This window comes from Anabrus simplex, chromosome 5, assembly GCF_040414725.1.
Source record: "Anabrus simplex isolate iqAnaSimp1 chromosome 5, ASM4041472v1, whole genome shotgun sequence".
Taxonomy (NCBI): domain Eukaryota; kingdom Metazoa; phylum Arthropoda; class Insecta; order Orthoptera; family Tettigoniidae; genus Anabrus; species Anabrus simplex.
This window is the reverse complement of record NC_090269.1, coordinates 438,020,853-438,047,700: the sequence shown is the minus strand read 5'-3', so window position 1 is coordinate 438,047,700 and position 26,848 is coordinate 438,020,853. Positions and strand designations below refer to the sequence as shown.

Genomic DNA, 26,848 nt, shown 5'->3' with positions numbered 1-26,848 from the left:
TTCTGTGGCTTCCTGGTCTTCGGATTCCCACGGTGTCGAGGCGTTATTAATGAGAAACACACTCTGATCATTGATATCGGCTGGATTAACTATAGCCGTTTCCCATGTCTCATCTAATCGAAAAAGAATTTGGTTGGAATTCAAGTCAATATTGGCATGGTAAGATGTCAAAAAGTCAACTCCTAGAATGATGTCAAATTTTATATTTGACATAGCCAAGAATACGTTCTGAAATTTTGTATTTCCAATTTCAACATCCAACAGTGTCTGTAGTTTGCAAGCCACAGTCTTATCCGGGATAATTCCTTTTATTTTAATGTGAGATACTGGTATAATCGGGATATCATGTCTGTCCTTTAAATCATTTAGGAAAGAAGTTGAAATGACACTAATTGTAGATCCAGTATCCACTAAACATTTTACTTTTACGTCACATATTCTAGCCGAAATTATAGGTAGTGTTTTTAAGTAGTTCGTGTTCGACTCTAGATTTTCCTCGAGTAGGTCATCTGATCTTGTCATCCAGGAATCAATTTGAACAATAATCCACTCTTGCGTTTCACTATTACTATAAGGGTTAGTGTCGAGACTATCTCCTACTAATTCAGGGGTTGTTTTTTTTTTTTTGATGGCACCTTGATTGTACCCATCATCTTCCGAATGTCCTTTCTCTTCCCTTTGTTTTGCTCTTTGGTACTCCAAACTCTCCGCTCCAACAATGTCAGGGTTGACGTCCTGCTCATGTATAGCCCGATGCCATTTCTTACGTTCTTGACTGGATTGCTGGAGTTCCCGCAAATACTTCTCTCTCTCTTCCTCTCTCCAGTTTCTTTTCCGTCTCTCAGGTCTTCTATTCTCTGGTTCTCTTCTCCATCTGTCCCTATTGTTTTCATATGGTCTTCTTCGGACATTACGTCTGGAATAATTCCATTCTTCATCATCTCGGCGTCCTGGTCTCGGAGATCGGTCTCTGGGTTGTCTTCCTTCGATATTTCTACCCCAATTTCTCCCTTGGTTAACAATGTTCCTTTCTTCAGATCTGGTAACATTGGTTTGGAAAACTTGCTGTTCTTGGCCGGAATTTCGCCTCTGTGGTTCTCTAGATGTCATGTCGAGCTGTCTCAATATGGCTTCAGCTTGAATTGCGGTTTGTACATTTGAGGCAATCATAATTCGTTGCGTTTCTGCTGGAAGTTGCCTGGTAATAACCTTTATTAATTCAGCTTCCGATGGCGGTGTGTCTAGCTCTCGTAGCTTACGTAGCTGACTGGAGAAAAATTCTGAAAATCGTGTTGGCGTGGATAAGGCATACCTCTTAGCGTACAACTCTGTTTTGAGATTATGTTGAATGTCCGTGTTCCAATATTTTTCTAGGAAAGCCCTCTTAAATCCTTCGAAATTGTCGAATGAATATCGGAACGCTGTGAACCATGTCAATACAGAATTCTCCAAATATCTTTCCGTTACTCGCAGTTGGCGCTCTTCTGGTATTTTGTTGTCCCGAAAATATTCTTGTAATTCATTAATAAAACTCCTGGGAGTTACCCCTTTTACGTTATTAAATTTTTTTGGATGGTCTTCCTGCATTCGAATTATATTTACTATCTGCGTTTGACCTGACGTATTGAGTTGACTTACTCCTCCGCTATTATATCCTTGAGCTGGATTGGTGACATTTACGTTGTTATGGGCATTCATTTGGTTGTCCTGCTTCGGAGTTGAAGATAAAATTTCTCCGGATACCTTCTTTTCTAAATTACTTTGCCTCTCTAACAATGTATTGGTTACAATGTTATGACTTTCGCCTTGCAATTTAAGCAATTGTAATTCTTTAGTGAGTTCCTGAATTCCGTTCTATAGTTCTTGTTTATAGAATTCCGAACTAGCTTTTACCTCTCCTATTTCTTTATCTATTGAGGTTTTCATAGTTTGCAAACTCTGTTGTGTCTCCTCAATCGTTTCGTAAAAATATTCAAGTCGCTCTGAGTTGGTGACTTGAGCTACTTTTATTTCAGCAATAACGCCCTTTTCTACCTGTTTCACAGTTTCGAAAATTTGAGTGAATTTCCTAGACCATGCTGTTTTGGTTGCTGTTAAGTCCTGTGCATTCTCATCGATTTTCTCCTCAATCGCTTGAAATTTATCTTGCACCTCGTCCTTATATTTACCTAATCCTTGCAATATCCCAGTTTGTACTTTAGCCAGTCTTTCACTAAATTCATTAGACATAGCTGACATGGCATTGTCTATTCCGACCTGGATTTCTCCCTTTAAATTTGAAAAATTTTGTTTCACAGATACCAATTCACTTTGAACTGAAGCTAACTTCCCGTTAAATAATTTAACGTCCATGTGTAGCTTTTCGATATTTTCCTCTGTCTTGCTTTGAATTTCCTCAATAGTGTCTTTGAGTTCCCTCTTTATTAACTCACTATTCTCGCTAAGTTTTTTCTCTAAATTTTCGTTATTTTCACTGAGTTTTTGTTCTAATGATACGTTATTTTCACTAAGTTTTTGTTCTAATAATTCGTTATTTTCATTAAGTTTATGCACTAACAATTCATTAAGATTCTGCTCTAGTTTAGTTTGGTTTTCATTCATGTCCCGCTTTAAATTATTTTGTAAGTCTGTCACTACTCCGTCTAAGAGTCTACGTAAATCCTCCATTGTTACAGTACTCATCTTTCTTTTGAAATAAACGGCAATTCAGACATGGGAGGACTAAGTTCGATGGCCACATACCAGAATCCAATTCATCAGTCACAAGTGGATTGATGTCACAGCCTTCAGAGAAGATTAACATCGCAAAATACAATCCTACAGCCTAAGTCCAAATAATGCGGAAAATAGCCGCTACAAGAATTTTGACAACTATCATCCAGATTTTGTTTATAATTAAACAACAAGGCCCTTCCTAAACTTAACCTGAGTGTAGTTCGCCACAAAATTTTGGGCTAATAAATGTTTCAAAAATAACCTGGAAAAATTTTATTTGTCGCCGCATCTTGTTTTTGTCCAAATTCTGGACTACAAGATCGAGTCCTTTTATTGGTACAGCCAATAAATCGGGCCTAACCACGTTGGCCGCCAAATCTATACCTGCCCCCTTTATGCCGGGCTCAGCTCGCCGGAGAGCGAGGGTCTCAGTGGTGGACCGTTCGCTATCGGCTGCGCAGAAAATTTTAAAGGCAGGGATAGATGAAGGACTAGCGACAAATGAAAGGAGAATAAATTAGGTTTACACATTTATTAAACTAACACTCTTTTAAAGAAAACAATTAAATTAACAAAATCTGGGTTGGATTCTTGAAAAACATCTTCTCCTCGTGCTTTCATTCGTGAGGGATCTCGCTCAAATAAATTTTCAATGATTGTTCTTTTCTGCAATAATAAATATAGAAACCATTAACTTACTGAAAAATTGATTGGGAAACAAAATAATATCTAATATCCTTCTCTTATGATGATAATCCAATTATTAAAATTAAAATCTTCCCTCCTGGGTTTCAATTATTTTCCAAGAAAATGACTATTTTCTCCTCCTTATTTAAATTATTGAAAATTATTTAATTCATTAATTTATGATTAGCAAGTCTTCCCTAGACTTTCCTTTCAACAATTACTTCATTTATATAATTATTGATTGAATAAACTTCTTCTAATAACTTTTACTTGAACTTATATCACCTTAACTTTTGCTCAATTTTATGCAGAAAGTGACTGTACAACATCTAACAATTAAATCTCGTGACATCAGTCCACGGACGTTGCCTTCTCTTATTCATTTTGAGTTAGTAAATTAGGCCCTAATCAACCTTAAATTACGATAAAATCTTCTAAAGATTCAAAATTGATCCAATTACGGACACGCGAAATAATACAAGTCGGTCAAAACTTTGACGCACATAATGAAAATTACCTTCACAAAATCGTACATGAAATATTCCAAAAAACACAGATTGGATCAAATCTCACATCACACATTCACACAGGGGTACACGGCGTTATTATAACATTATTTACACGAACACTAACCCATTATTATTAATTTTAGGATTTTACTGCGAATTAGGGAAATCATTCTCCAGATGACACTATCACACACATCCCAGGTATCAATTCAGAGTGTGATAGAATTAAGGTTATCACTTATACAAAGAAATTAACTATACAACGATGTTCAAGGAGTATTTTAAACAGAAATCATCCTAATTTAGCGAATAGAATAATTGTAACACAGGTCAAAATAATAGAATACGCGCTAACGGTACATGAGTTGCGGCATTTATTTTTATTCATTATAATGTCGTGGCTCTCAATTATTCTGCACTGAAGCTCGAAGAAATCATGTCCAGTGACACATCTCTTCCCAAAATTGACTCTAATGGGTGCATAAATTATTACTCAAAATATAATGCCCATCTGCAAGTCATACTCAAATTCATAGCGCAGAAATATACCTATAATTCGTCGATACTTCGTCCGGAGAATTTGCCATGTTCCAGGCTTACTTTACATAAAGTGAGCACACGATAATACTTTCCAAAAATAACTAACATTAAACTCATGACCTTATTAAATCATTTTAGCCCGTAATTAGCTTTAATTATTTTTACTCATTATTATTATATTCCTGACCGTGCATAATCTCATTCGCAAAGTTGTCGTGTGAAGTTATTCGGATGACTCTAAATAAATTCGAACCCATAAACATGTCGTACAATCATAGAATGAAATTCTACACGAAGAAAAACACTAGAACACTGTCCTAATTTGTTTTAAATAACTTTCAAATTATTTCAAAACTAATCAAAATTAACACGGGGTTCATTTAATTTTTATCTCACCTGTCTTCTAAATTCTTAGGACAGTTAAGGTCTCTCTCGATGACTCACATTCATTTCTAACTAATAGAGCAAACACACACTCATTCCAAGGGTTCTAACTACCTCTCACCAAAGAAAGAAGAATGAAAAATCAAACTACTGCAAAACTAATAGAAATCCAAAGGAATAAGTAAGGCTACGTTTACAGATATTTACAAAGATAGAAAGCAATTGAATTCTTAAAGAATACTCATGTGACTGGTGTGAACTGGATTGTGGCTGATGACCTAGCACGTGGTCACATCACCTTCCATCGAACGAAGTCTCGCCCATGTCCGATGCCTTACATGTTTAGTGACTCATGGAGGCGTTGACGATGTACAGGAACTTGCAGTATTCTTCGTGGAGCTGGATAACCATCTTGCCGTAAACTCGAACTCAGGACCTTTCTTCTTTCAAGTTCTTGTAGAAAGCTGAAACTAACAAAAAGTCTTAGAAATAGCCCAGGATTCACTCTCGATGCTTTATAATCTGGCTGAAGACACTTATCTTAGAACAACCCTAAATTAATCGTAGTGAAATTTTTCGAGTGTCTGAATTGCTGTTTATATAGTCCTCGATGCCTTCTCCAATGTAAAGTCTTCCGATGAAGCAAACGACGTCCAGTCTCTTCGGTTGCTGCAGTCAGAGTAATGCTCAAATTTAGCGTTCAGAAGTATAAAACCCTCTACCAAATTTTCCTCTGGAATTACCATTAATTTCCTGTCGTAAGACATAGGTGTGTCTCTTAATTACATCTAATTGGTGGATTTGTTGAATTCCAGTGAAGGTTGTCACTTTTATTGGCTGCTCCAGTTTTACGTCACTTGACTTTCCATTTATTGATCGATTGAGATCTGCCTGCTCGCCGTGTCACGTGGTACGCACACATGTGTCTGAAGGCCACATAACAGGAATTCCAGCCTGCTCCCTCGTGCTCTCTGTAGGTCGGAAAAACCGGTTCGCGAAGTGACTTGCTCGTACTGGCACGAAATACGGAATCTCACCCTCTTGCCGATTAAAATAATGTCCCAACACACTGATGAAATAAATCATTTTCTTTCTAATAAAATATTACCACTTTTGAAGGGGACAATATATTTCTGTGCTCGTTGCGGTGTTAGGACACTGTCTTCACGACTGCTTCCATGCTGAATTGCAGCATTACACAACATATTAGTAGCACTGGCAGAGTAAAGAGAGATTGGGCTGAGTGTGTATTAAACAATAGTACAGATCAGTAATTCAAAAGTGCGGTCCAAACCCCGCCTACGCTCACGCTCCAGGGTTAATTACATGATTTTCTAGAACAGTCAGCCGTCCTGCTATATACAGCTATGAGTTTGAGAACCTTAAAGTGTTGTCAGTCTTCATCGGGACTCGGATGGAGGAGGTCTCCTTTGGGAACTGGTTGTGGAGGCTGGGACTGGCATAAAGGTGATGACATATGGTAAAGTAGAACTAACACTTAAGTGTGTGAACTTTATCAATATGTTACAAAGGGAAGATTCCAGCGTTTTTCTTTAGCTTCTAACTGTTAGATTGATCTTTGTTTCCTCTAATTTAATGTAGGATTTTCTTCTTTCTTTTGGAACTTAAAATGCAGGTTTACTGCAATCTACAGATTTAATCTCAAGTTTGTACCCCCATTTCCGTTATTCACTTTGTTTTGTGGAGAGTAAGATATCTAAGTCTATTTTTTTCTATCTCTGCCTTTTCAGACTTAAACTTTTTAAAATCTTGGGCACCAAGTGGCATATCTTATCCTCTGTGTGACCAGGCCGTAAGCCCTATTAGGTCTTAAAATAATTCTTGTGCTTGTGTGGGTTCGGTCTCCATTTTCATTTTGTTCTCGGTCTAGCCATTAACCTTTGTTTTCTACTTGGCTGTAGTATGAGCTTCAGCTCCTGTATTTTCTGGATCCACTTTTCTGGTGTGGCTCCCTCATGAAATAAGGTAGTGACTTTTAAATCTGTTTAAGCTTTCAAAAGCAGGAAGTGGAATTCTGTGAAATATAACCAGTGGTGTCTTTACGTGTGCTACTGCGAGTTTGAGGCCCACGAGGGCAATGTAAATTGTAAATTGTAGTAACTCTCTATTTGAGGGTTTGATTACCCTCTTGGTAACTTTGTTCTAAAATCTGCGGATTGTTCGTTTTTGAACAAAGTAAGGTTCTATATTCCTTCTGCTTGGGAACTTCATTTGTAAAGGCTAGTGCTTTACTATTAATGCCAAATATTTGAACATTTATAAGACCTATGGGTCTGAATTTGAGTGAAAGTCTGGGAGTTCTTTCTCCCCTGGTTGTAAGCTAACCAAGATTCTAAGTTTGTCTGTTTGGTACCTGTTGTTAATTCCCTGTCGTTGTTGTTGTTTTCTCATAATATTTCCCTTCAGAAAAGAAAAAGAAATAAAATGTTACTAAACATAGTTGCCAAATTTATTCTTTGTTTCATGCTTTATTCAACTTTTGATCCCTTATGCTTTTTTCCCTTTGTAGTCCTCTGAAAACAATGTAATAATAACAACAATTGTTACGGGGTTTCCGTGGCTCACAGAGGAATAGGAAGCACCTGGGTTGAATGGCTGGACAGGGGATTACTTAGACCAACTTTTACTTTAACAACTTTGGAAATTTTATTTCTTTCCTTTCTTTAGCCATTCACTGCCAAACCCGTATATATACATTTTGGTGCAGTGTGTACTTCACCAATCTTACAAATGTACACGATATAGTGTCATGCTTTCAGATTCCAAGCAAATGCTCAAGGAAGTTCTGTACGACAGATATACCACTCTATTTTGTGTGTTATGAAAGTGATCTGTCGTTATTTCAGCTTCATTGGAGTAGAACATCGTTCCCGCTTATGTGTAGCCATCATGGCATCTTGGAAGTATACATACATCTCTTGTTGACAAAGAAATTGAATGTTTCCTCATAACTAGTGATTCTGGAGTGCTATATTTTGGTAATGAAGATGGAGAATATCTCTAAGTGGCGATATTGAACTACAAGAAAGTGCAAGACAAAGTAAAATGATGAATCTCATGTGGAATTGTCACCCTTCCTTCACATACATTATTTTTCCCCAAATGTAAATGATTTTGATAATACCAGTTCTTGGATCAACAATTTTATATTATATTTCAGTAATAGTATCACCGAGCGGAGTAGCCGCGCATATTAACATGCTACGTGTATGGAGCCAAGCTCTGCACTTGGCAAGCGAGTGGGTTCGAACCTCACCGTCAGCTGTCCTGAGAATGTTTTTTTGTTTTGTTTTGTGGTTTCCCTTTTGCACTCCCAAGCAAATGCTGGGACAGTTCCTATTCATAAGCCACAGCTGATTCCTTCCACTTTCTTACCTAGTTTCAATCACCATCATTTGTTTCATTTCATTATATTCTCAACTGAGATTTGCATCAGGAAGGGCATCCGGCCGTAAAAAATTATGGTGTAAAATATAATCTCACTTCACCCCCGACCCCGCATTGGGCTGCGGGGCTAAGGAGACTTATGCATTCCATTTATGCATTCCATTAATTGTATCAATAAACATGTATCTGTGAAAGTGCTTCTTCCTTAAAAAAGCCCGGCCTAGAGGGCTCGGCTGGTCATAAAAACTCGGCAGTGAAAAGGTTAAAATTCAGAGAGTGGAATTTAATAGTATAACAAAGAACAGTTGATAATATTAACAAGGAACTCATCAGCTCCAACAATGCCTTGGACTTAGAAAATAGTTCCGTAGAGGAAAGTTCCAGACTAAATTAAAATACAGTACACTGATGGGCTGAATTTCCATACACCCACTGATTGGCTACGGAACATACTGTAGTTACACGCAAGTGATAGGCAGATTACAATAGAGGAAGGGACCAGCTGAAGTGTTGTCAACTTCAGTATATTAACCTATTTTGCTAATATAAAATGTGCATTGCAATTATGAAAAAACAACAATAGTGCATACAATATAAAAAAATATTTTTCAATAATAATAGTAATTATTACAATAGGCTAATGAAAATGGGAGCTCTTATGAAATTATATTTTAATTGATAAATTTTGTCAAAAGTTATTGAAATGTAAAAATATTGTTCCATTTACCACAAAAGACTTCTGAGAAAGAGAAAATACAGTCTTCTAAACAGACAACTTTACTAATATATAGACAATCTTACATATTCATGCAAATTTGAAGTACACGGGAACATGCGCTAGGCCGTAAAACGAACTCCAATCATAATGAAATGTAAGAAGTTGTTTCGAATTCATATGTCAATAATATGTTCATTTGCGCATACACTTGACAACATCTACTGATGCATGCTGATCAAAAATGTCGTAAATTCTCTGACTTAGACATATAATACTGCCATCTGCTTAAATACTCTCATAACTAATACATGAAGAAATACGCTGTAACCATCAGAATGCGTGCATAGCTCGTTCTTGATTTTTAGTGAATTGTCAAACCTCACTACGGAAAGAGTTAAAAAAAACAATCATCGGAAAAAAAGTTTTACCAATAACAAAAACAAAATTTCTTCAGCAATTAGTTTCTGTCTAGCCATTGGATATTACTAGGGAATAGATGTCCGGTCAAAGAAGAATGTTTTTGAAGGTTTTTAAAAGTTCATGTCCACTGGCATAGATGGCCGTAGAGAAGATGCACAGTTTAAGTAGCCAGGGAAGGTGTACCGCTGGTACAACAACAACAACAACAACAACAACAAAAATATTACAGTAATGGAAGCACTAAATATAAAATGCCTGAAAGTAAAATACAGTGTGTCATTGACCTAGCCAGGGAGTGGGGGATCATGGCAGAAGGCCAACGGACCGACTAGCCAGATGGACTTACGACAATGACAGAGCAGCATGTTTTTCAATACCTCACATTCTATGCTAGGACCTAATATTACATTGAATAATTATATAGTATGTTATTCAGCAGATGAGACCCCCTAAAGAAGCATTGCCCGGTCGTGGCTAATTTTTCCATTCGAAATGTGATGAACAGAATTAAAACCACAGAAATAAAAGTCTCACAGCAGCTAAGAAACTGCGTATTAAGCCAGAAGAAAGAAGAATGGGAAGAATTCGATAATCACATAGAGAGAAATGACATTGATTCAGCTGCCATGACACTAGAAAAAACGATTCAGTCTGCTATGGTATACAATCAAAAGAGAAGACCCGCAAATGGTTTGACGCAGAATGTTATGAAAAGAGACAGATTACCCTTCTTGCTCTACATACAGCCAAATCCAGCCATAGTTTAGAGGATATAAAATCCTACAGTCAAATCAGAGAAGAATATCAAAATCTACTGAAGATTAAAAAAACAGGATTACATGGAAAAGGTAGCAACAAATATGGTGGAAAAAGCCAGAAAGGACCCGTACGTGGCACTGAGGCCATGGAAATCTCAGAGCAATAGCAAAATAGACATAACAGTTTTGGAAGAACATTTCAAGAACATCCTCAACATTGATAAAACCTACACCGCATATGAACCGATCAATGTGAAGACATATCTAGCGGAAACGGAACCTGTCACTACAGAAGAGGTATACGACACAACAGCATCTTTAAAAGACAAGAAGGTGTAAGGTCCCGACGGCATATATAATGAACATATCAAAGGCTCAGTTAGCTTATTACTTCAAGCAGTCACAGATATGTTAAACCTATGCTTAAAAGAGGGCAACATCCCAGACATATGGAGGATCTCGACAATTAAGATACTATTTAAGGGGAAAGGCAATCAGTTGGACCCAAACTCTTTCAGGGGAATTGCCCTGGAAAAATGCATATTGAAGATACTCACAAGCATTATCACAAAACAAATTTCTAAGGAAGTAGAACACAGGATTCCGGAAGAAAAATTTGGTTTCCGAAAAGGCAGGAGCACTCTCCACGCCATTAACAACTTAACTGATGATATAGAAGATACATTAAGGCATCCTCAAGGAAAATTCCACGTAGTCTTCGTAGATTACCCCAAAGCTTTCGATACAGTAAACAGACGTATCCTAACATCAGAGCTGGAAACAATAACAGGAAGAAATAAGCTTACTGTACTGATCCATAACATGATGACAGCCAATTTCATTCAGATCACAGATGGCATAACCACATCGAAAACAATAACTCAGACAAACGGCGTCCTACAGGGAGACCCTTTAAGCCCCCTATTATTTAATGTCGCCACATACAATGTTGTACAGATGATTAGACAAGAGACGGAAAATATAAAAATCTACATATATGCGGACGACATGGTCATTGGATCGATTTCCACCTACAACCTGCAAAGAGCCATAAACCAACTTGAGAAGTGGGCACAGGAAAACAAAATGGCAATTAACACTGAGAAAACTGTACAGATGACATTCTGCAATGGAGGTCGAGAAGCTGCGGAGGACAGGATATATCTAGGACCGAAATCTCTTGTGACAGTCAACAGCTTCAAATACCTGGGTGTTACTCTGCAAACCACCACCAGATCTTTCAGAATACACGTGAAGTCCCGTGCAGCATCTGCCACAAAATCAATTTTTGACATCAAAGAATTATCCAGATTATCATTAACAACCGCTATGGTCTTATTCAATGCAAAAATAGTTCCCATCACAAAATACGGAATAGATATTATTTGGGATAAATTAAGTCTAAAAGATCTAATGAATTTGGAAGCAGTTAAATCAAGATTCTTGAAAGCCACTCTAGGTGTTTCGAAACACACAAAATCAAGGCTAGTATACAAGCTCGCGAGAGAACCGTTCTTTATAGAAGAACTGCGTATGAGACTCCCATCTACCGACAGCTCGAATAAACTGCTCCTGGAAAGACAAAAGAAACGAAGAGAAATCTGGCTGGACTTTTATACTACAGAAGCCATGGTAAATAGATCCTGGGCCAACACGAATCAAGACCTGCGACATCTGGTGACCTCAATAGCTGTGCATGGGTACCACCACAAAGTATGCAAAGACAAGCGTTTTCACGATCCCGGGAATAACTGTATATGTGAGTTATGCGATCAACCTTGTGATCGTTACCACATTACTGCTTGTAAGAAACGAGTAATACCCCTGATAGACTATTGTGCTTAATTAAAATAGGTACAGTCAAAATGCAAGGTAAAATGTATCGCCAAAACTTATGTAACTTATGTAACATATATACACAACTTGTGTGCATTTCTTAATAAAATTAAGATAAATTCCAGATTTCAAGTTCATAAGTAGTTAAACAGAAATAAACAGGAGTGTTGTGGATCCTGCCCTTGTGTCCTTAAGGATGTTACTTATCACTAAAATAATGTCTTACAAGATACTCTATTATAACGTGAGGAATCTACATAACCCTCTCCAGTGGACAGAAGGCAGAATCCACAACACTTTTGTACTTCCTCACCCTTTTCTGTGGAACACATTCAAACTGGCCTCATCACCACCCCAGTGTGGAACCAGTGTTAGAAAGCAACAGATTACTCTTTAGTAGCCTAGATAAGGACAGAGGTGGTGGTGAGCCTCCATGGCTCAGGCAGTAGCATTTTGGCCTCTCACTGCTGGGTTCTTTGGTTCAAAACCTGGTCACTCCATGTGAACAAAGCAGAGGTGGACAGGTTTTCCCCTCTCATCTTTCATTCCAGCAACACTGTTCACATTTCATCTGTCAGTCATCAACCATTGCCCCAGAGGATTATGACAGGCTTGCCGCTAGATGGTCGAGTGACTGGAAATAATAAGGTGATGATTGAATACTGCTACAATCATGATACCACCAACTCTCACATATCAAGCAACTTGTCCTTCTAGTCTTTCCATGCCATCCCATCAGGTTTCTCACCTCTCTCTTTCTTTCCTAGTATTTTTCCTTCAAAGACATTTACTAGGATGTCATTTCGTACTTTGTGTACAATTTGGTTTGTCATAACAACACAGACAGGTTTTATGGTGAGGACAGTGGCCGTGGCCTCCCAGCATTCGCCTTGTATGAAAATGGGAAGCCACGGAAAACCATCTTCAGGGCTGCCGCTATTGGTGTTCGAACCTACTAACTCCAGAATGCAAGCTCACAGCTGTTCGTCCCTAAGTGCACAGCCAACTTGCCCGGTTCCGTATGTCTCAGCTCCGTTCCTGTAGAACATCTTTTTTGTTTTGAGTGCAGCATGTCCTCCAAATCCACATTTCAGTTGCTTCCAATAATCCAGCTCTCACAACCTTAAAGTAGTAAAAATTTATATGGGTATTTGTTAAAAGACTTCTTTTATTTCGAAAGGCCTGTTTGTCAACATCTGTTCTTCTTTTAATTTCCTTGGTGCATCTATTGCCTTCAGCGATAATGCTTCCGAAGTGACAGAAATGTTGCACTTGTTCTCTTTCTTATGTTTGTATTAACTTTCCTGCCATCTTTGCTCACAACTAAAATTTTAGTTTTTACTGTTTATTTTAAGTTTCTAATGTTTCAATGTATCACACAGAACAGTCAACATTCTATTTAAGTCCTTTTCAGAGTCTCCTACTGTGGTTATGACATCAGCAAATCTAATACTGTGGTTTCTTTTCACATTTATCTTTGATCCCTTAGACCATTCCTTTGAAATAATAAACAAATTGAAAAGAGATGCAGGAATGGACAACCCAGCCTTATACCTGTCTTATTTCTTGCCATTCTTGTATAACCATTCGCAACTATATTTGTCCACTGGTTGTTGTAAATTTTCCAGATGAGCCTCCTTTATTTCCAGTCAATTCCTACTTTCTTTATACAGTAGTTCCCAGTTTATCATGTCAAAAGCTTTGACTGAGTCAAAGAATGCTACAAACACCTTCCTGTTCATTCCTAACCTTCTTTCCAGGATCATTCTTAATGTATGAATTGCTTCTGTTGTTCCTTTGCCTTGTCTAACACCAAACTGATCCTCGCCTATGTACATATAAGCACAAGTAATTTGTTAGAATCTGAGGATGTTCTTGTAACATGTCATTCTGTGTTTGATAGTGAGTGTTTCTTACAGCTATGTTATAGTTAGTGTTTTTGACAATTGTGTTACATTGTTATTAATCTAATATTTTTTGTTTCTTGCACCACATTTAAAGTGCTATTTCTATGGCATCCAACAACTAAAATTATTATTATTATTATTTATCTGTGGCTCCCAAAAGAAATTTCATGGTGTTTCCAGTAACTGAACATTCACCATTTGAGTAGCTGTACTCTAAATGTTTTGTTATGTTGTTGCCTCTTATTATCAATCAGGATGCTGCAGAATCTGCAGTATACCTAATTTGACAAGGAAGAATGAAGCTAGTCTTGATCTCGATAACTACGTGGTATGTTGCTTACATAATAATCTGTTCCATCATTAAAATTAACGTGGGCCCAATGTGTTTCATTCATATATATCTGAATTCTGTCAGTTCCTAGCATGTGCGACAAATATTCTGACTTAATATAATCTCATTTGTTGTATTTCCATTCTGTTTCCAAATTTGATGATGATGATGATGATGATGATGCTTGTAGCTTAAAGGGGCCTAACATCTAGGTAATCGGCCCATTACCAAATTTCAGCCTCTGTAATATTTGTTTCCTGTGTTTGAAATACGGGTTTGATAACTCACTTGTACAGCATTATATAAGATTCTAAAGTCTCTAAACTTGTAACAGTCTTTTAATTTACTTTTGTACCTTGTTTTATCCATAGGTACGGAGAAAACTCCATATAGCAATCAGAAAGAGCATGAAGATGGAAAAGAAGCGGCTTAAGTACTTAAGAGTTGCTCAACGAGGTTCTTTACTCTTCTTCATAATATGTGAACTAGAGGCAGTACACCCAATGTACCAGTACTCATTGGATTCATTCTTGGAAGTCTACAAGAAAGGCCTAATCAAATCTCCATGGGCTATCACCCTCCCATTGAGAATTCAAGACTGGGTATCAGGTACTACAAAAGTGGTGTACCAGTACGTGAGTGCAGGTATGTCTGACACATCTGATGGGGAGAATGGAGGAGGATATTTTGCTCAGGAGACTAATGAATTAGTCCACAGGAGACACTGAAAATTTTACTGACTTCATAGAAAAGGGTATATGAGGGCAAAAGGTTCTGCTAGAGTAGTGATGTTTATTTAAATTCTTACTTTCAGTAGTTCTGTTGGCATTAGGTAGATCACATGTTGTAGGTTACGTTTTACTCTGGTTTGATTTTGGGTTAGGGAAAAGAATTTATGTGTCATTTCCTAAACAAAGGTTCCACAATCCCCCAAAGGGTGAACTCCTCTGCCCATAGTTTATCAGGTTTGGTAATGGCCGCCCAACCCTCGGCCAGACAGTCACAGGTAATACCATCTGCTGTCGCATATGGTAACAGGATGACCTGATGACCCCAGCAAATATCCTGCTTTGAAACCATCCACTGAAAAGTGACAAAAACTTTTCATACCTCGGCAGTGTAATCTTTCGAGATACACTAGCCTCAAAGAAGGTGGCAAATAGCGTGCAGATGAGCTCTCAATTTTACTAGCAAGTATGAACACTCCTCTCTGGGATCCCAAAGTACCAACACAATCAAACCTGGTGGTATTCAGTTGCTACTTCATACCAATCTTAAGCTATGGTATTGAAACCTGACCCTTACTAAGTAGGAGTCATCAAGGTTGCAGATATCTGAGATGAATCTCATGAGGTCCACAATTCAAAAAAACCAAACTGGACAATTTAAGGAATAACATGGTTAGCAAGGAAGCTGGGATTGAGACATCATTGTTAGATCAGGTCAGCATATCCAGACTGAGGTGGTTTGGGCATGTAATGAGGATGAAGCCAACAAGGACAGCTGATGTTAACTTGGAGAGACACGTGGCAGAAAAACGGGTGGTGGGAAGACCAAGAACCCACTGGATGAACATTGTAGGTCGGGTAAGGGCACTGAAGGAGACTGAGTGGAAAAGGCTTGCCAACAGTACCCAGGAAACTGGACCTATAAATTGATGATGATTGGGGAAACATAAAGAGAAAGGTACCTAACAGCAACCCCACAAAAGGAGTTGAATGGTTCTCACACATCCAAGGGATGTACTTGAGTTAGTACTCATAACCCAACGTCTTCCCCAAAAACATAGCCATAAACATAACACACAACATATATTTAAATAATCTCATGGTAATAGTTTCAAAAAGTCTTGGAAAGGACTCAAGTCAATGCATACGACAGTGAGATGTATTAGATCAAAACTATGAACCACCACATAGAAAATTCCCAGCCACAGAGAATGGAACATGATAAAAATAAAAGCTACACATTCAAATAGCAACATGTGCCTGCACTGCACTCACAACACGTCAGGCATCGCAGGGAGAAATCCAAGCCAGGTCATAACTGCTTAAGGCTAGGAAAATCAAGTAAATATCAAAAGCATTTCTGGCTTGATCCAAAAGTACAAATCCAAATGTAAATGAAACGAAGCGTGAAATGGCCCCAATCAGAACATGCCCGGCACCATGGAAATACCATGTAGATGATTCAAGACAAAAAAACTAGGAATTATACTATACAATTAATCATGAAGCCAAGAAGATATGTGAGTCATCTCATTTTTCAAGACTTGAATTCACAAACATATGGAAGCAGCACAAAAATACAATATGAGATATTAGGGCCTCCAAATTTTCTCAAATATGCCGTGAACAGAACCCCCAAAGAACACTCACAGAGATCAAAACGGAATAAAATGATGTTATCTAGGAGATTGGAATCTTGATGCCATATGGTGGTAGAAATATGACATACGTAAGAGAGGTCATTAACAGTGTGCCATTTTAAATTCAAGTCCAGAGCACTCAAGACATATACTGAGACAGAGTGACCGAACATGGAGTAGACCGTACAGCCAGTATCTCAATGCTGGTAAATAACTTGACCTCCAAAGAGGCTAATGGCTTGGATTCAGGTGGAGTGTGGTCCCCTGCATCTGTGGCTGTGGGTCCTATGCTAGGCAGCAGCAAGGAGCATTGTATGGGAGAAAACCACTCCTGTATACTACGCTTCGATGAGGAGATGCGTTCCAGAATGATGTTGGGTTACCATTGAGTACAGCAGAAGTGTATGTGGATAATCACTGTGAAGGCAATGCTACAGTGTATTGAAAGCAATAGTGAACTACTACATAGTATTTCCTTGTACAGTCATCGTCGCCATAAGACCTATCTGTGTCTGTGCGACGTAAAGCCTCTAGCAAAGAAAAAAGAAAACCACTGAAGCCGGTTTATGCGTACAGCTTCATCCATCGAGTTTATTCCTAAATTAGCCTTTATCTCCTGATTCTGAGTACCCTCCTGCCATTGTTCCCACCTGTTTGTACCAGCAATCATTCTTGCTACTTTCATGTCTTTTATGTGATATTCTTGTGTTGTTTTGGACAGGATTATTGCAGAAACACAAGCTGCTCTTCTCATTTCTTTTGACTGTACGGGTGCTACAGCTGAAAAAACGAATCAATCTCGCCCTCCTCCATTTCTTTATCAGAGATTTTCCTGTCTATGCTGATGAGAACTTTGCATCTCCTGCAGTTTGGATTCCACAACGTGTAAGTATTATTTTCATGCACTGTGTATAGCACTGGAATGCTTTTGTCACAGATTTTTTGGCAAGTGGGGATTAGAAGTGGAAGGGGGGTTTCAAGGGGATGTAGCGGGGAGACGGGTAGACAACAAAATTGCGAAAAATAGCTACAATATGGTACATGCTTAGTGATCTAATTTTGACAGAGAAGTAAAGGTTCATGGTCTACCAACTTAACTGTGTGGTAATAATAGTTTTTTTTGGATTTTGATTCAATGCTATACAGTAAAGCATTCAAGGAACAATTACATATATATTATAATTAAATAGAAGTAAGGCATGATTGTACATGATTATACAATTTAGTATTTGACTACACACTAAGACAAGATTTTGTTCTTTTGGACAGGAATATTGCTGTTCTCATTCCTTTTTGAAAGGTAGTAGGTGGTGACTTGAGACATACTTGATCCTGTAATTTTGATGTTTTATATGGTTTATATTTTGATTTTATTACTCTTGGATTATCTACATGATTACTATTAGTTATTCTAATAGTGTTCATTAAGGATATCCTTTGCATACAACTGTAGAGCGATATTTACATGTTATTTAAGTTTTTGGTGTGTTGTTTACAAGCATGGACACCATATGTTGCATTACTAGGTGTGACGTGTGTTAAGAGGTTATGTCATTGACATACAGTCAACACTCTTCTGGGTTATGGATTTGTTTGCATGGTTAGTTTATATTTTGTTTTTAAGATTATTTCTGCTGCTTTATGATGTCTCTGGTAATATATTTGGTGGCACTATCTTTCACTTGGTCCTTATGATATTTGTTTATATGGTTGCTACGGAGTAACGGGATATTATTTAACGTTTTTACATGGAGCTTTCTGTAACAGTATTTTTGATCAGTTCATTCACTCATTGTTTTTGTTTTGGTTCTGTTTTTCTAATCTCTGGCTTTACAGAGAAGTGTTCATAGCATTTTATAGTAACAAATCTCAAGGTTAGGAAATGCGCATTGTCTGTACGCCCAGTGGTTGTATTACACAGTCCACTTATACTATTATTAATCTCAAATTAATCATATATTCTTGCAAGTTAATAATTTATAAGAGCATAACCTGATAAGGAAAATCAAAGCTTGTTAACAACATTACCTATATTAAATGTTATGATATGGAGACGGAATTCGTGAAAGCCAGTAAAGAAGCAACACATTCTATGAGTGTTGTAGATCATATTGCAAGCTCCCGAAACAACTTAAGTTCAAATGCAAAACCACGATTACCGTGTCCCCACTACAGCAAATACTACATAAAACTCAATACACAATACACAAAACTCGCACAGAGACAGCCTACCACAAACAACTCTGTCGCTTCACAAGGTGACGAAATCTACAATAACGAAGAATTTTGCTCTCAAATTGAGAGCAGAACACCAGTGGAACCAATAGACGAATATAAAAGGAGCTAATATGAGTTTTTTGTCAAATGAGCACAGATCAGTTTGAAGTCCGTCCACAAATTCACTGTTTTTTTTTTTTTTTTTTTTTTTATTTTAGCCGGAGCTATAGATCTACCAGGTCCTAAACACCCACCCAAGCAATACTTTGAGGCAAGAAAAATGAAGAGAAATGCAAAGCTACAGATAACTTACAAGCAACACTCAAATCCACAGAGGGCAACAAATTGAATTTTTTTTAATTTGCTTTATGTTGCACTGGCACAGACAGGTCTGATGGTGACAGTGGGATAGGAGAGGGCTAGGAATGGAAAGGAAGTGTCCATGGCCTTAATTAAGATACAGCCCCAGCATTTGCCTGGTGTGAAAATGGGAAACCACGGAAAACCATCTTCAGGGCTGCCGATAGTGGAGCTCCAACCCACTGTCCCCTGAATGCAAGCTCACAGCTGCACAATCCGAACCACGTGGCCTCTTCCTCGGTAAATAGAAATAAAAGAAAGAGAAGTAATAAGTACCGTTATCAATAAATGCAGTATTTCTATTACAACCAGCAAAGAAAAAGAAAAGCCATCAGGAAGGCTCTGAACGACCAAACAACTCACTGTACGGCTGATATCGAGGATATTGAGAATCATTTTACACATACTGTGAACACAAACATTACGATGACGTGCTGATTCATAGTGAACATGCCGTACAAGGCGAAACCTTTGATGTAGTGGTGCACCAGGACGAGGTAATCCTGGCTGTGGACTCATCAGCCAGACCCAACAAGAATTCTAGTCAGAGCTAACAAAGTGCTACGATATTGTTACTCACTGGGCATGTTCCATTATTGTTCACAAACACACATATACCATTTTGTGACTTAAAAATCAAGAACCAACAAAACTGTCAGACTATCGCTATATGTTCCGTCCTTTGTCATGTCATCGAGAAGGTCTTGTAAGGTTAAGGAGTTACATCTAATTTAGCGAACATCAAAGACGATTCATCAAATCACCTGGCACCATCATAAATACCACTTTACTCAGATCTGTGTTAAACTCAGCAAAACACAACAAACAAGATGTTACTCTGGTCTTCCTAGACATAAGCAAGGCTTTTGATGGCGTGGGTTATTTACACTTAAGTAAAATGTTAGTTATGTCAGCTGCGCCAAGCAAGCTGAGCAATATAATTTTGTAAGCTTCTGGGGAATAATACAACTCAGATCCAGGCCAATTATAAGAAAACTAATCCCAATAAATTACGCTGTAATGTAATGCAAGGATCTCCATTGTCACCAGTTTCATACAATCTCACAACAGATTACATTTTTCAAGAAATCGGTGAAAGAAACTATGCGACCTGCATGGTTATTCTCTTTCCAAGGGATTTCAACCTCTGCTTCACAGTTGATAGGCTTTTGTCTGCAGTACAATTGATGAAACAAGCTTTACAAAGGTTGGTCTAACAGTAAACCCTGAAAAATCTGAAGTTATTAATATCAGTAGAGGAGAAATAAACAAACAACTCATTACAGTCAAAGAAGGTACAGATATTAAGTGTATTTTGAAGAATAAATTTGTCAAATACTAAGGATTAAATTATGCAGGTACTGTGTTATTTGATTCCAAGAAGACAATTCGGCAGAAACTCACCTCATTTTCATCCTGCCCCTGGCTTCATCCAGATCAGAAATTTTCAATTCTCAATCGTTCAGTTTGCCCTAAGTAAACTTACCAGTTCCTCTGCATTCCTGCAGGTAAAATACCATAGTATTTTTGGGAAGATGCTGATAAACTTGTTAAGAGTACATTGAAGGAGATCTTATCCCTTCCTACTGACACTCTGGATTTTAAGAGTTACTCAGATAAATGGTGCAACGGGTTAGGTGTTTTTCAGGAAAGCTGGGAAGCCTTTAGTCAGAATATAAACAGCTGCAACATTCTGAAATGGGAGGGGAACCAATATATTGAAACCACTAGAAATCAAGATGAAGAAATTAATAGATGCTTAACTGAGCTAAACATAAATGATAAAACTGAGTATGTGAAGAACAGGTACTGTGAATATAACGAAAAAACTCAAAAATAAATTATGAGAAATGGTGCCGTTTGAGAAGCAAAGGTCAGGGAGTGTGTCTGTACAAGGAATTCCCTCCTGCAAACTGCTGGGTTAGAAACCACGATGGCCTTTCTAGCACACAGTGGAGAGATGCACTGAAAATGGCATGTAACGTTGCACCTGAAAGAGCTGTACCGGGAAGGTCCCTTGATCAGAAGATGTAATGAGACTGAAACATTACTTCATGTTTTGGGTTCCTGTGTGTTTGGTGGAGCTCTTTGAAACACCGGACATCACAGAGAGCAGACACTCTGTGAGAAAGGATTTCAGGTACATGAGAAAGTCAATGGCGGTGGAGTAAATGGCAGCACGAGAAGGATAGACATGATTGCCATTAAAGGGAAGAAAGGATATATATTAGACCCTACAGTAAAATTTGAAATGCACTCTGACCAACCAGACGAAGTAGACAGAGAATAGAAATGTATCAACCTGCCTACAGTGCCAGTGCCAGAATAAATATGAGCTGGGCAACGTAGAAGTGAGTGCAAGAAGGACAGTCCCTAAGAAGACGGTAGAGCTGATGATGACCTTCAACATCATTTCTAAGGAGTTCATCTGGGAGCTGAAAGCATTCAAACACCAATAATATTCGGCAGACTGAGACATAATTTACTTTAATTGTTTTATTTTTGAATGAAATTGTTTTTGTGTATTCTTTGTCTTAGGCAACCTCAGAGTGGAGGAAGATTTTGAAAATAAAACAATAGAACACTAGATAGAACAATACAGAGGTCTGATGACCTAGATGTTAGGCCCCATTAAACAACAAGCATCATCATCAGAATCATACAGACATATTGGCCGAGTGAGACTGCCAGACTGACGAATGTGCACGGTCATACCGCATTATCCATGACCCTGCTTCCCATCGTCACAGTACATGCAAGAATTGTTTGATGGCACTGAGCTAGGAGGGAAATGAGGACAAGTAAGGTGGCAGAGCTTTCGGGAGCTAAATGATGCCTTATCCTAACATAGTCGCCAGGATCTGATGTGAACATTGCTCCCCTCTCAGGCATTCTGCAACTAAGGTTTTGTGCCAACAGATGTTAATCACATGGTGCTGTGCCACTCTCCACTACTTGCAGTGGCACTGTATGAATTGGTGAACTGCAACATTTTGAGCGTATTTGCGTTCAGTTTTTGTTTTTCTTAAAAAAATTGTACAAAATTATTGTGATTATCCTCCTAGTCAATACTATAATATATACAGCCAATTAAGATGGAACTTTACATAGACATGTTTCAACCTGGCATAGGGTCATCCTCAGTAAGACACGTACAATAAATTAAAACCATCAGACACACAATATGAAGATTTTTAAAAAGGTTTTCTTTAAAAAACATGATGAAAAATAAAAATATGATGTGGTCATTGTTAAAACAGTTTTGAGTTGGAGGCTTTTTTGTTTCAATGTTTTCGTTGTCCCCTTATGTAGTTCAACTGATATCTGTGCACTGTTGACTTAATTATTACATCCAGTCATAGGCTGACATACACAAGTTGTTATTGAAGTTGAGCCATCTGTTTTCTAGTCTGTAAAATGGATAATAACAATCAAATTAAAAGTTTAAAAATTATGACTAACAGGAAATATTTAACACGTTCACTACCGGCTCCTCAGCGGGTGCTTTAAACCTCCAGCCCAGCCTTTTTAAATCCCCTCAGCTCTGTAGCGCACTATGTCACGTTAAATGTTACTGTAAGAAAACTATCGTAAGTACAATATTGAAATTTTCAACATACCTTTAGGATGATAACTAGTAGCACTGGAGGCTGTGTTACTGGGTTTGACATTTTCCTGGATGGAGAGGCACACCACACTTTCCACAGAACCACCTGGTTTCGCGCCAGATGTCGCTTTTCATGCACAATCTGCACCGTCTAGTTGGGAAATTGTCTGATCTCATGCCTGGGAATTTATAAAGTACATGCACCTCTCTTCTCCCATCAAGTCAAAATAGTGGATCATACTTGGTTATTTTTCCTGGATTATAAACTCGGAAACGCAAACGGCCCCTCCAAGCTAACATTCCTTCATCAAGGGCGATTTTCCGATCCGGAGTGTACACAACTGAAAAATGGTCGCGCTGAGCCTTTCAAGTTTAAAAATAGGAGAGGATTTCCACCAATCAATACTTATTTATTGCATATATTAAACTACAGGACCAGTTTCGACCTCATATACAAGGTCATCTTCAGCTGAACCATACATACATATTTATATAATGAAGCTTTGATTAAGATTGTGTTGTTAAAGGAATGCTATATGATGATGATGCACATTTAGTCACATACAGATGGGGCACATCTTAGCGTGAACTGGCGTATGTGTCATTCTGTACAATATTGCAACTGTACGTCTAAAATATTATGTTGAAGGTCTTAAAATTAGTGTATAAAATATGTCTTTACTTAAACTAACTTATATATATACAAGATAAATACAATATATAAAAAAACACTTTATGCATATGAACATTCGTTCTTGCTTGTTGGTCAATACATCGACTAACTTCAGTATTTAAGTCTTATTTACAGTTGTACACTTCAGCTGCTATTCTTGGAGTTTGTAAAATTGCATGGATAAAAAGTTTTGTCTTCCTGTGTATATGTGGGAAAAAACACTTTCAATTTTAAAAAGGTGCCAAATGTATGGATGAAATTCAACGAAAATATGTTCAGCTCTGCTGTGTGTGTTGCCTTTTTATTGGAACCAATTCATGTTGTCCTGTGGCGTCTGTAAATTTGGATGACATTGGGTTCAAAGTGGTGGTTCCTTCCCCATTTGTAGCTGTGCAATGATGTTATGTTTATCTGTGGAAAATGTGTTTGAGTCATCAGTCCATAGACTGGTTTGATGCAGCTCTCCATGCCACCCTATCCTGTGCTAACCTTTTCATTTCTACGTAACTATTGCATCCTACATCTGCTCTAATCTGCTTGTCATATTCATATCTTGGTCTACCCCTACCGTTCTTACCCCCTACACTTCCTTCAAAAACCAACTGAACAGGTCCTGGGTGTCTTAAGATGTGTCCTATCATTCTATCTCTTCTTCTCGTCAAATTTAGCCAAATCGATCTCCTCTCACCAATTCGATTCAGTATCTCTTCATTCGTGATTCGATCTATCCATCTCACCTTCAGCATTCTTCTGTAACACCACATTTCAAAAGCTTCTATTCTCTTTCTTTCTGAGCCAGTTATTGTCCATGTTTCACTTCCATACAATGCCACGCTCCACACGAAAGTCTTCAAAAACATCTTTCTAATTCCGATATCAATGTTTGAAGTGAGCAAATTTCTTTTCTTAAGAAAGCTCTTCCTTGCTTGTGCTAGTCTGCATTTTATGTCCTCCTTACTTCTGCCATCGTTAGTTATTTTACTACCCAAGTAACAATATTCATCTACTTCCTTTAAGACTTCATTTCCTAATCTAATATTTCCTGCATCACCTGCCTTCGTTCGACTGCACTCCATTACTTTTGTTTTGGACTTATTTATTTTCATCTTGTACTCCTTACCCAAGACTTCATCCATACCATTCAGCAACTTCTCGAGATCTTCTGCAGTCTCAGATAAAATAACAATATCATCAGCAAATCTCAAGGTTTTGATTTCCTCTCCTTGGACTGTGATTCCCTTTCCAAATTGCTCTTTGATTTCCTTTACTGCCTGTTCTATGTAAACATTGAAAAGGAGAGGGGACAAACTGCAGCCTTGCCTCACTCCTTTCTGGATTGCTGCTTCTTTTTCAAAGCCCTCGATTCTTATCACTGCAGACTGATTTTTATACAGATTGTAGATAATTCTTCGTTCTCGGTATCTGATCCCTATCATCTTCAGAATCATAAATAGCTTGGTCCAATCAACATTATCGAATGCCTTTTCTAGATCTACAAATGCCATGTACGTGGGCTTGTCCTTCTTGATTCGATCCTCTAAGATCAGACGTAAAGTCAGGATAGCTTCATGTGTTCCTACATTTCTTCTGAAGCCAAACTGATCTTCTCCCAACTCCGCTTCAACTTGTTTTTCCATTCTTCTGTAAATAATACGTGTTAAAATTTTGCAGGCATGAGATACTAAACTAATGGTGCGGTAGTTTTCACACCTGTCAGCACCGGCTTTCTTGGGAATAGGTATAACAACATTCTGCTGAAAATCGGATGGGACTTCTCCTGTCTCATACATCTTGCAGACTAAATGAAATAACCTTGCCATGCTGGTTTCTCCTAAGGCAGTCAGTAATTCAGAGGGAATGTCATCAATTCCAGGTGGCTTGTTCCTATTGAGGTCACTCACAGCTCTGTCAAACTCTGACCTCAAAATTGGGTCTCCCTTTTCATCAGCATCAACAGCCTCTTCATGTTCCAGAACCAAATTATCTACATCTTTACCTTGATACAACTGTTGGATATGCTCCTGCCATCTTTCTGCTTTGTCTTCTTTCCCTACGAGTGGTTTTCCATCTGAGCTCTTAATATTCATACACCTAGATTTCCTTTCTCCAAAGGTTTCCTTGATTTTCCTGTATGCAGCATCTACCTTTCCCAGGACCATACAGCCTTCGACATCCTTGCATTTCTCCTTCAGCCATTCTTCCTTAGCTGCCTTGCACTTTCTATCCACTTCATTCTTTAATCGCCTGTATTCTTTCCTGCCCTCTTCATTTCTAGCATTCTTGTATTTTTGTCGTTCATCAATCAGGTCTAGTATCTCCTGAGTTATCCACTGATTCTTAGTTGATCTTTTCTTCCTTCCTAACATTTCTTCAGCAGCCCTAATTTTTAATGACTCTCCACTCTTCCTCTATAGTGTTTCCTTCAGCCTTTTCATTTAGTCCTTGTGCAACATGTTCCTTGAAGCAATCCCTCACATTCTTTTCTTTCAACTTGTCTAGATCCCATCTTTTTGCATTCTTTTTTTTCTTCAATTTCTTCAACTTCAGATGGCATTTCATGACCAACAAGTTGTGGTCAGAGTCCACGTCTGCTCCTGGGAAAGTTTTGCAATCCAACAACTGGTTTCTGAATCTCTGCCTAATCATAATGAAGTCTATTTGATACCTTCCAGTGTCTCCAGGTCTCGTCCACATATACAGCCGTCGTTTGTGGTGTTTGAACCAAGTATTGGCAAGGACTAAATTATGATCAGTGCAGAATTCAACCAGATGACTTCCTCTTTCGTTCCTTCGTCCTAATCCAAATTCTCCTACTGTACTACCTTCTCTTCCTTGGCCTACCACTGCATTCCAGTCTCCCATCACAATTAGATTCTCGTCACCTTTTACATATTGTAAAAAATCTTCTATCTCCTCATATATTCTTTCGATTTCTTCATCATCCGCTGAACTAGTAGGCATATAGACCTGCACTATTGTGGTGGGCATTGGTTTGGTGTCTATCTTGATGACAATAATTCTTTCACTATGCTGGTCATAGTAGCTTACCCGCTGCCCTATTTTCTTATTCATTATTAAACCAACTCCTGCATTTCCTCTGTTTGATTTTGTGTTGATAATTCGGTAGTTGCCTGACCAAAAATCTTGTTCTTCCTGGCAACGTACTTCACTTATGCCAACTACATCTAACTTTAGCCTATCCATCTCCCTTTTCAGATTCTCTAACCTACCACAACGATTCAAACTTCTAACATTCCACGCTCCGACTCGCAGAATGTCAGTATCCATCTTCCTGATGATCGCCCCCTCTCGTGTAGTCCCCACCCAGAGATCCGAATGGGGGACTAGTTTACCTCCGGAATATTTTACTCGGGAGGAAGCCATCATCAGTACATCATTCATACAGAGAG

General features: G+C 38.2%; 1 protein-coding gene across 1 annotated transcript in view; it reads left to right on the top strand.

Annotated features, from left to right (window-relative positions):
• The window catches only part of LOC136874212 (dynein axonemal heavy chain 10), a 350,423-nt gene that overhangs the window by 191,227 nt on the left and 132,348 nt on the right, over window positions 1-26,848 (top strand). Inside the window, exons 15-16 of the mRNA XM_067147852.2 lie at window positions 14,585-14,858; window positions 17,303-17,466. Of these exons, the coding sequence (XP_067003953.2) occupies window positions 14,585-14,858; window positions 17,303-17,466 (438 nt within the window). The remainder of the gene's footprint in view (window positions 1-14,584; window positions 14,859-17,302; window positions 17,467-26,848) is intronic.